Source organism: Perca fluviatilis, chromosome 24 (genome assembly GCF_010015445.1).
Source record: "Perca fluviatilis chromosome 24, GENO_Pfluv_1.0, whole genome shotgun sequence".
In the NCBI taxonomy this organism is placed as follows: Eukaryota; Metazoa; Chordata; class Actinopteri; order Perciformes; family Percidae; genus Perca; species Perca fluviatilis.
Window position 1 is genome coordinate 2,199,417 of NC_053135.1, and position 10,931 is coordinate 2,210,347.

Genomic DNA, 10,931 nt, shown 5'->3' on the forward strand with positions numbered 1-10,931 from the left:
TAACATAGATATCATCTTAAATTGTTGTAAAACTGTTTTTGTCCGCTGTGATTTAGCGTTATCACGGTGAGTTGTTTAGTAATGTGGAGTCTAATAAATTAAATGTATAAAAATCATGAGTCATCATTTGTCGAAACATTTATTTCAATAATAAAATAACATAACAGTACAAACAGGATTTGATTTGTTTTTCAAGAGGTTCACATCATCTTCAATGAAAATATCAGTTTTACATTCAGCGGTGGTGCAACCAAAGCCTTCATTTTGGAGTTAACTAGTTTTATTAGTAACAAGGCTCCAAATATTCATCCTTATAAAGTTGTGATGCATAAAAGTGCTCATTTTCTCTAAAACAGTAGTGCACTTGTTTTCAATAGATTTTTAGGTGTTTTGCAAAATACATGTTTTAACCTAAATTCTTCAGATTTAAAGTCCACGATGAGTTTGAACTAGCAGCACACTTTACTCTTATTTCCTAAAACTGCATCAGTAGTTTCCTCTAAGGTTCACCTCTGCTCTGTGATTTGGCTTCCTGCTGCACCCTCCAAGCGGCGAGCACCTCGTCGTCGTCGTCTTCGGCCTCGGCGGCGGCCCGAGCTCTGGCCCTCTGCCTGGTCTGGGCGATGAAGGTGGCGATGTCGTCCTCCTCCTCCTCGTTGTTGACTTCCTCCCTCCTACTCCTCGTCACTTCCGTCTCGCTGCTTTCGTATCGCGAGCGGTGAGCGTACTTCCTCTTTGTGTTGAGGTCGTGGTAGCTCTCCGTCCCCTCGTCGGTCTCGCCGTACGCCCGGCTGTAGCTGTGGGACTGCGGGAAACCGTTGCACGTGTCGTCACTTGACACATCCTCGTGTAACCTTGACCTGTATCTGGAGGCGACGCCATACGTTTCCTCCTCTTCGTCGTCGACAGCATAGGACGCCCTGCGGCTCGAGAAGTCAAATTCTGAAGCGGAGGCATCGAGGTCGTCGTAGGGATCCTCCGATGGCCCGGCGTCGGCTGCCGAGGTCAGCTTCCTCGGGGGAGGCCGAACGCTCGTCAGCCAGTCGTCGATGCTGGTGTTCTTATCCTTCTCCAGCGCAGGGTTGAGATTCAGGCACCCAGAAAGGCCGAAAGTCCTCGCAGGTTTCGACTTTTTCTTTGTTTCCTCAAGAAACTCCTCCTCCTTCTTCTTCCTCTCCTCCTCCTCGTCTTCGTCCTCCTTTGGTTTCTTTTTCTTGTAGAGCGTGCTGCGCTTGTTGTCCTCCAGGATCTTCTTCTTTTCGTAGGAGGCCATCTTGCCCCTCATCTCGGACTTCATCTCCTTGTCCATGGCGTCCAGTTTTCCCATGTCCACCTGGTCCTGGAAGAGGCTGAACAGAGGCACGCTGGTGGTGGTGATCTTGTTTTTCTTGGAGCCCAGAGTGGAGCCGAGCGTGGATCCCAGAGCAGAGCTTCTTCCAGCGAGACCAGCGGCGCTGCTCGACCCGCCAGCTGAGAGGACTGACGCTGCCCTGCCTCGCCCCTGTGACAGAGCGCTGGAATAGGAAGCACCGCTCAACAAGGACGCTTTGTCATCGTCCAGGCCTCGGCCTGACACCAGGCTCGTCGCACCGCCATAGCTAAGCTCCGATCCAGCGCGTGACGGAGGAGGCAGGCTCATCTCGCTTTGCTTCTGCTTGATGGTTTCAGAGACGACATTAGCGATCCAGTTTTGAATGCTGGCCAGATTGACCATGGGTTCCCCTCCGGGGCCCTGCACAGGAGGAACTGGGAGGATCGGAGGAACCAGTGTCATGGGGTTCACACACTGCGCTGATCTCAAGCTGCGAGCCTGAGAAACTGAGGATATAACAGACGACCTGCCGCTCAGCATGGACATGTTGTCATCGTTGGCGACGCTTGGCGGGCCTGTGACGCCGGCGCCGGCCCAGAAGGCGGAGAGAGGGATCGTACCGCCACTGACGCAGCTCTCGTTCTCCCAGCCACATATGGACTGACTCTCTTCTAAGTTCTTCTTCGAGCGCTCCAGGATCTCCTCGCGTCTTTGCCTCCGCTTGACCGTCGCAGAGTCCTCGCCCCGACTCATCTCCAAGATCTCGTCCGTGTTCTCCTCGCCGAGGCGCTTCTGCTGCCTCATCTTCCACGCCTGGTACGCTGTCAGGTTGACATCTTGGAAGGATGGCGTCTTGGCTTCTCCTTCGCCGTCCCCTTTGTCTCCATCTCCTACGGAGCTCTTCTCGCCGTCCTCTCGATCTTTCTTGTTCCAGCCAAAGTGGATCCTCTTGACGCGCCAGCGCTCCAGAGCCGTCATCTTCTCCTTGTTCTTCTGGCAGAAGTTGTACATGGAGCTGGTGTCGGAGAGGATGCTCTCCACCTCGTCATCGATCTTCTTCTTCCCGCCTTCGGTGGCGGTGCTCTCGCTGCTTTCGTCGTCCTCCTTCTTGCGGTAGCGAGCGGCGGCTTGTTCCTCGATTTCCCTCAGCCGCTGCTTCCAGAGGTCGGAGTAACTTGTGCAGCTGGAGGTGGACATGGCGTCTGACTGTGGACGTCTGACGCGACGCTTCAACCGCTCTTTCACAGCTCGTACGTCCTCGCTGGTCACGCTCTCCACGTCGGCGTCTACGCCTTCCTTCGTCTGCTTTACTCGGCCCTCTGCCAGAGATTCCTCATCCTCGGCGTCGCTGTTCAGCTGCGCCTCCCACCAGTCGTCGTCCTTGTATTTCTCGTTCCTCCTCTGCCACTCGCGGATCATGCTGTCGAGGCCGTCCTCATCGTCGCTGTCCTCTCTGCCCGCCTGCTCAGGTAGTACGATCTCTTCCTGAACGCGGCTCGGGCCCTGGCCGTCCTGCCCGTTCTGCGCTCCCGTCAATCCGCTCCGGAGCGCCGCAGCCGCCGCAGAGGAGGCGACGCTGCTCATCACGCTTTCTCCATCCTCCTCCTCCTCCATCATGATGGAGTGCGCTTTCACCCCGATCATACTCTGCTCTTCCTCTTTATCAGTATCCTCATCATCGTCGCACGCGTCCTCGCCGAAGATGCGAGCGCGTGCGTGTGCATCGATGACGGAGCACTGGCTGAGCGTTTCGTCGTCATCGTCGCGCTCCTCCATCAGGTTCTCGTTGAGATTTCTCAGCTGCTTCAGGAAGCCCTCGTTGGGGTTGATGGCGCGCTTCTTCCTCATGGACGTCAGCGCCTCCATTATGCTCATGTGCTGGAAGATCATCAGGTAGGACGTCACCAGGACAGCGGCGCGGCTGACGCCCATCATGGAAACCACCAGAACCTTTCCTGCAAGAACACAAAACAACCTGACCAATTTATATTAGATTTTTAAATGAACACATACGCAGATATTTAGCACGAAGAAGTCAGAGCACACAGTTATTAATACAACAAAAGTGTGCTTATTACATAAAACTTTAGCATAACATGTATTAAATGTTTAAACATAACTTATACATGCTAAATATGGGGGTTTAAATGAAGTCTTACCCTTTTTGTAGCTGTGTGGGATTTATTGTCCTCATTTTGTAATGCCAAAGAAACTAAACTAAAATAGAAACTACACCAAAATAGGCTTAAATACGGATTTATTCAGACTCTTATTGTGAAAAGCAAAACTCTCAACAGAAGTTGAAAATCATCATATCATCAGTGCATACATGTAGGAATGAATTAAATATGACGATCTTCTGTAAAAGTCAAGATTGTGGCATTACAGTTGAAAGCGTCTCACTGAATTCCGTAAAATGGGCACCACGGAAAACAACGCCAATGTAAAGTCAACGAGAAGATGACATAGCACGGTAGTGAGCAGTATGTAAGGCCGGAGTTAGTGGATGGGTAAAACACAGGACTCTCACCCAAGAGAGCGCAGTTTGTGTCCCGCGTGTGTCGTGCGTTTGTCAGTTGTGTTTTTTTTTAAGCATGTCCCGCGTATGGCACGGAACCGTAAGCCCACCCATGACCTTTTCCTGAACACAAGCGCTCCGTTGTTCTCGCGTGTCACGTAAGCCCGTGTTTCTTTTTCGGCGAACAGGGATTTTGTTGCAATTCCGTGAACGGATTTAGAGTTAAGGGCCCGTGTTCATTTCACGGAATTCTGTGAGATCAGGTTGCTCAAAGAATTTGATTCCACAGGGAAGCAACGTCTTCAGGCAGCGGCCATGAATAAGAGACAATCAACACTGTGACTGTTACATGATCCTCTTCACAGAGTCACAGATGTTCTCTGTGTGCTCCTCAAAAAACTCTTCTCAGAAACACCGATGCTGGCAAGACGTTCGGGGTTATCTGTTAGGGATCTTTTAAGAAATTTCGCTTTCGGCCCTATCTGCTGAAAGGAATATGTTGTGTTTTGTCCCTGTTGAAATATTATAAAATAAATCACTGAATAAAAACCCACGTGAACTGCAGCGCAGAAGCTCCACAGCAATGACGACGAAAGTCAACAGAGTCTCCTTTATTCTGCACCCTAATCTGAAGTCAACAACAACCTGGAATCTGGAGACGAAGGCATTTCTTAGTAGGAATAAAATGTGTTCAAAACCTCCTTTTTGTCACACGTCTCACCCTTGTGTGTCAGCAGAGCATCGTCCAGGAACTCGGCGGTGGGCCTGAAGTGCAGCGAGATGTCGGCGTCGGGGAAGTCGTCCACCTCGATGCCCATGTACTGGATGTTCATGCCGGCGTAGAAAGTCTCGCCCGTGTAGACCCCCGTGCCGTGGGCCGCGTTGAGGATGTGGGTGATGCCCATTCGCTTCAGACGAGCCTTGTTGACCGCAACGGATCTGAAAAAAACAATCCAGTCCTGTCTTATTAGATGTGATTTACACATCAAAACTTAATAGGCCTAATGAATTAATAAAAAACTACTTCACAGAATTAAATTACAATCAAACAAAAATGTTAAGACCATGGTGCTCTGGCTCTTGTTGATGTTTTTCCTGCATAAAAAGGAAATGTGAAAACCAAGCATAGACGTTCATTTTTGAGCATGCACACAGCAGTTGAGGTCCACTTAACTAGCTTGTTCTGAAGCTTTCGACCCAAAAACATGGTCTTCATCAGCTACTAGAGTTTGCTGCGTTGTGTGGAAGTGTAGACGTCCAAACTTTCCATTTCACGTCTTTCAAGAGAGCAAAACAAGTGAGCAAACTCCATTCACTGATGGCTGAAAGCTGCAGAACAAGCCAGTAAGTGGACATTTAGTTGTTATAAGACAAGATGCTGTTTGCTTCCTCTGAACATCTGTTGGACTCACTTCTCGGCTATGAAGATGTTGGGCCACACCTCGTCCACGGGGTTGCTGGCAGCCTCCAGGCGGTCCTGCACCATGGCCCTCTGGATGTCCAGCACACATGGGGTGTTGTAGGGGCTGCGGTCGTCTATCATGTCTTTTACCCGGTTGTAGAGGTCTTCCACCATCAGCTGCTCGGCGGATTCCAGCATGGACTCTGAGACGGACTCGGCCCGCACGCTGCGAGGCGGCAGCTCTGAGGAGGAAAGACATACGCACAAGATCAGCGGTGAATGTGTTGATATGTCATCGAATAAATAAAGGGTTAAAACTCAGGAATAAAAATACAATAAGAATCAGGTGCCCAACTGATTGCTGAGCCCAAGAAGACTTAATATTCACTTGCAAATTCTTAAACATGAAAACAGTTGATTGACAAGAAGAATATAATAACTAAAGGTCCAATAAGTAGCTTTGAGATCAGCAGCAGATCTCACCACTTTTCTGAGCAGCTGCAGAACTTCACTTTTGTGTTTTTTTTTGTGACAAAACCCTCTTAAACCTGCTCAGAGCAACCATGCACCGAGCTATTTGAAACATGTTTCTCTGTTCCTATGCATGAATACTTCATAAAGATGTGGACGTTCAGCTCCCTGTGGCCGGGGAATGAACCCCAACACGTGCTGCACTCTCACTGTCGTCCTACAGGACAAACTGCATGATGGTATGAATAGATACAGGGTGCATTTTAAAACGCACATGTTCCTGATCTCTCTGAATGCTGTAAAGCTACACAAAAACAAAATCCTGATTAAAGCGTCAGCGTCCTCCCTGCAGATGAAACATGCATCGTCCATTAAAGCTGCCACTAGAGTAACGCAGCTGCTCTGAGATGTGTCATATGAGCTAATTTCCTCAATCAGCGCGACTCCCGCTCAGTCAAGAACGCTTCCACTCGGTAATGAGCGGAGGGGATGTAAAGTGGATTCACTGTAATTGAAGAGTGCTTGACCAAATTAGAGTCGTTGAATGTAGACTCAGAAATCATGAATGCTTCCCCTCTCCTGCACATTTTCTCACACAAAGACCTGTATGTGTGATTTAAACCACTTCATGTAGAAAGAAAACACATGAGCACAAAACCAACTGAAATAAAAAGTCTTTGAATTAGATTTTGAGACAGTGAAGCTCTATAAAACAGGGCCATAACATAAAGTTATATTGCAGGACCTGCAAGTTCCTTCTCTCCTCTGTGACAGTAAACTGAATATCTTGGAGTTGTGGCCCAAACCAGACATTTCAGGACGTCATCTTGGGCTTTTGGGAAACACTGATCCACATTTTTCACCATTTACTGACTTTTTAGAGAAAGCAGAAAATAAAGATTAATCGACAATGAAAAGAAGCCCTACTGATTTGATACTTCAGTTCAAATAATCGATTAAATTCGCATTATTCTGTGAGTCTAGGGCCACTGACTTATAACCTAATCAAAAGTTTACTGTAAATCAGCAGTCTTAAAACATCATGTAACATTTCATTAGTCTCGCTTTGCCAGACCCTCCTCCAAAGTGCGCTGAAGGAGGGTCTGGCTACTCCACACAGCATTCGGGTATGGGAGGAAAACGTGCTCTGGTTTAATGGCATTTCTTTCTTTTTATTTAAGATTAGTTTGAGGGCATTTCAGCCTTTAATGGAAAGGACAGCTAGATGTGAAAGGGGAGAGAGAGGGGGAAGACATGCAGGAAATCGTCCAGGTCGGACTCAAACCCTGGACCTTCTGCGTCAAGGAATACACCTCTATATATGTGCGCCTGCTCTACCCACTGAGCTAACCTGACCACTTAATAGCATTTCTCTAAACCAATCAGAATCGTCATGGGCGGTGCTAAACTCCGCACAGAGCCGCTGTAAAATAGTCGTGCGAGAGAAAACTCAGATTGGACAGATAGTCTAGCTAGCTGTCTGGATTTACCCTGCAGAGATCTGAGGAGCAGTTAACCATAGTCCTCACAAATCCACCGGAGGTTAGAACGCCAACACAAAGAAAGAGGAAGGAAACAGAAAAGACATGCATCCGGTGGAATTTCCTGCAGCACCGGAGCAATCCCGGAAGTGTAACGCAAAGGATATAGACTACATTTTATAGACTTCACAACTGATGAATGAAAACTAAATGTTATTAAATAACTGCACACCAGAATTCAGTCTCACTTCCAGCAGATAAACACAGTTTCTGTCGCTGTGTGCTTTGAGCTGGATTTAACAGAAGCTGCTCAGAATCAAAGGCAAATATCTCAACAGGAAGGTCAGAACACGAGTTAAAACACCACTAGTCTGGGGCAACGGAAGTACATTTCCGGGATAAAGCCTGACATCTTTGTCCCTCTCCTCCCACTCTCTGTGTGTTGTAGTTTTCAAACTACATCCGCTTCAGGAAACAACATTTTGGATGGTGCAACAAGGCAGGCCTGCTTGGTTGTTTCAGGGAATGACTGTAAAGATTTACAGAGAATATGTTGAGGGCATTTCCTCTAACTGGGACGTTTTGGGACCGATTGGTGGTATTGCTGCGGACGAAGTAAACATATGCAAACAACCCAGTTTTTTTCCTCCTATCCCAGAATGCATCTGTGGCGAGATTAAAACTCTACAGGCTGTGGGTCTCACCCTCATTGATGATCTTCTTGGCGGCGATGGCGGAGGAGAGGTGGATGGGCTCCATGAAGATGCTGGCAGCGTCGGAGCCCGAGATCATGGAGAACCTGGACTCTGATGCCATTGAGAAGCTTTCAACAGAGGAGGGAAAAAAGGAACTTTATATAACAGTTATATCACAAATTAAACCTCACGGGGAACAAACAGGCTAAAGACTTTCATTTGAAAAATCTTCTAATACGCCTTTTTTACATTAACAATAACATGTATTTATTAGCTGACGATGTCATACATGTGTTGTGTTTAAAGGTTCAGGTCTCGTACCTGGGCGACGGGCAGCGCAGGTAATGAGACTGCACTCCTCGGACGCTCCTCTCCTCTTCCTCCTCCTCCTCTCCATCAGGAACCTTCTGATCACTCTGCTCCCCGCTCTGACTGGGCGACGCCATGGCAAACAAGAGCCTTCCTTCCATTGATAAGAAAACACTTTCATTTATTAAATTACAATTACCGGTATTTATTTCATTAAAAGAACAAAAGGGCATTTTAGGCCTTTATGAGATAGGACAGCTGAAGACAGGAAAGGGGAAGAGAGAGAGAGAGAGAGAGAGAGAGAGAGAGAGAGAGAGAGAGGGGGAATTACACGCAGTAAAGGGTCAGAATCAAACTGGCAGCCATTGCAGCAAGGACCAAGCCTCTGTATATGGGGCACGCTCCACCAGGTGAGCTATCAGGCATCCCACTATCAAATGTTTTTACATGAAGAATGACTTCAACATGAAATTAAAGGAATATTTAGTTGACTGAAACTCAGATTACTAAGATTTTGAGTTATATTGAGAATAGTTGATCGACATATCTGTAAAACTTTTTTTTTTGTGGAGTTTCTCCACAAAGATGTGCTCAGACAAACAAATCACTCAGCATTAAAAATGACTGATGGACTAAAGGCATTTCAGGGTGCGTTCACACCTCTAGTTTGGTAGACTCTGTGCAACCTTAGTCGACTAGGACCAAAACGTCCGATTAGTTGACTAATCCACTAAGAGGAAGCAGCCCTACTAAACAGTTTCACATTTATCTTCTGTCAATCGGCTAATTGATTAGTTTACTTAAAAAGAGGAAGAGGAAGGAGAGAGGAGGAAAATAAGAAAAATGAGAATAGCAAAAAGTACCAGGAGAGAAAGAAAAGGATGAAATATTAAAAGAAGGGAAAAAAGGAAAAGGAGGGAGTTAAGAAACAGAAATACAAAGTCAGAAGTGTGTGTGTGTGTGTGTGTGTGTGTGTGTGTGTGTGTGGAAATGGCCCAAGTGAATCGAATAATGAAATAAATGAACAAGGAATGGATGTAAGGGTCACAGAGTGTGTGTGTTCCTACCTCGGCTGGTCACAGTGGTGGTCAGCAGCCAGCGGCCGTCAGACTGACACTAGAGAGAGAGAGAGAGAGAGAGAAGACCGGCCTGTACAGACACCCGACACCCCCGCTGCAGGTTATTGACTACTTTAACTCCAGAGATAAAGATATAAAACATATAGAACTGAAGTTCTGGTACTTCTTTTCTTTTCCTTCTGTCATTCCTTCCCATCCTTATTCCTCCATTTCTTTTGTCCTTCCTTCCCAATTCCTTTCTTCTTTTATTTCTTTTGTGCCTGAAGTTCTTTGCTTCTTTACTTCCTTCTTTCCCACTGTCCTGTCTCCATCCTCCAATCTTTTCTTCTTTCTGACTTCCTTTTGCTTTTTTCTGTCCTTCAAGTTTCTTTTATCCTTCTCTTCCTTCCTCCAATCTGTCACTTTCTTCATTTCCTTATACGTTTTCTTTCCTTCTTTGGTTTTTCTTCTGTCCTTTCTTTTTCTCTTTTTCTTTTTTTTTTTTTTTTTTTTTTTTTTTTTTTTCCTACTTTCTTTTTTTCCTTTCTTTCCTTACTAATTCCTATCCTTCATCTAATCCTTCCTTTTCTACCTTTCTTTCTTCTATACTTTTCTTCTGTGCTTCTTTCATACCTACAATCTGTCCATGTCAAACTTCCCTTTTTTTTTTTTTTTTTTAAAAAAAAAAAAAATATTTTTTTTATATTTTTTTTTTTTTTTTTTTTTTTTTTTTTTTTTTTTTTTTTTTTTTTTTAAAATAATTTTTTTTTTTTTTTATATATTTTTTTACTTACTTTCTTATCATTTTTTTTTTTTTTTTTTTTTTTTTTTTTTTTTTTTTTTTTTTTTTTTTTTTTTTTTTTTTTTTTTTTTTTTTTTTTGACAGAATGGTTGTATTTCATCTATTTCATTTGGTATGCAGTGGCCAGGTTTATGTCTTTGTACTGCAGCGTTGATCTCGTCTTCTGTCTGTATATTTGACTTGTGGTGTTTGTGATTTGGTGAACTGACATTTTCAGGGAATGATTAGAGTTTCATTTACTTTAAAATAAAGTGCTAAACATTGTATTTATTATTTAAAGTTGGCTTCACTTGTTGTTGCTTTGTTTCTGTCCTCTGCAGAGCTGTTGCTCTCGACAGGAACAACTTTATCTCATGAGTTTGAACACTGCTCTGTTTATCGCAAGTCATCTGACAATCGGCTCTATTTATAACCTCAGAACACACACACCCACACAATAGAGCAATTGACCACATGAAACCCTGACTCAGTGCATGTTTTTCTTTTTTTCTTCATTGGAGCAGATGAATAATGGAAAAGTGCTTTTAGCGGCAACACATCTTCTGAATCAAACAGAGAAAAAATAAATATCCAGCTGAAAGTTAATCGTCCAAATAGGAGCATAATAAGGCGTTAACTGATTTCGGTTTGTGATCGCCTGACAAATGTAATGCAGTAAAAGTTCAGTATTTCCCTCTGAGATGTAGAAGAGTACGAGTAGAAAGGAGCAGAACGTTTCCCTCTCTAAGATAAAAGGTCTAACTTCTCCTACCTGCCAACCTTAACTGTGCTTCTCAGTATTTTAATATGACGTTATAAAACCTGTTGGTTAGGGTGAGAGAAAAATGGAAAACAATCATTTCTTTAAGCAGTTATGAAAGATGAGCCGTGCACACGTTTGAGC

The 10,931-nt window shown here is 45.1% G+C and overlaps 1 protein-coding gene across 2 annotated transcripts; it reads right to left on the bottom strand.

The window, feature by feature from the left end:
* Positions 1 to 120: 120 nt before the first annotated feature.
* On the bottom strand, positions 121 to 9,315 carry dusp27 (dual specificity phosphatase 27). Of its 2 annotated transcripts, none has more exons than XM_039793692.1 (6): positions 9,256 to 9,315; positions 8,201 to 8,342; positions 7,889 to 8,007; positions 5,243 to 5,474; positions 4,552 to 4,769; positions 121 to 3,267 (listed from the first exon to the last, which is right to left on the bottom strand). In XM_039793692.1, exons 2-6 carry the CDS (start codon positions 8,323 to 8,325, stop codon positions 500 to 502), a joined length of 3,462 nt encoding a protein of 1,153 aa, XP_039649626.1. In that variant the 5' UTR covers positions 8,326 to 8,342; positions 9,256 to 9,315; the 3' UTR covers positions 121 to 499. The 2 variants fall into 2 exon arrangements, with proteins under 2 accessions (XP_039649626.1, XP_039649627.1); XM_039793693.1 differs by having other exon boundaries at positions 8,201 to 8,338; positions 9,256 to 9,296.
* Positions 9,316 to 10,931: the final 1,616 nt, after the last annotated feature.

Excerpts from the sequence above, each read along its gene's own strand:
- dusp27 (XM_039793692.1), bottom strand. The coding sequence starts at position 8,325 with ATGGCGTCGCCCAGTCAGAGCGGGGAGCAGAGTGATCAGAAGGTTCCT. Across the intron at positions 8,008-8,200 it reads CTGCGCTGCCCGTCGCCCAG|CTTCTCAATGGCATCAGAGT; the intron begins GTACGAGACCTG and ends CTCTGTTGAAAG. Across the intron at positions 4,770-5,242 it reads AACATCTTCATAGCCGAGAA|ATCCGTTGCGGTCAACAAGG; the intron begins GTGAGTCCAACA and ends TGTTTTTTTCAG.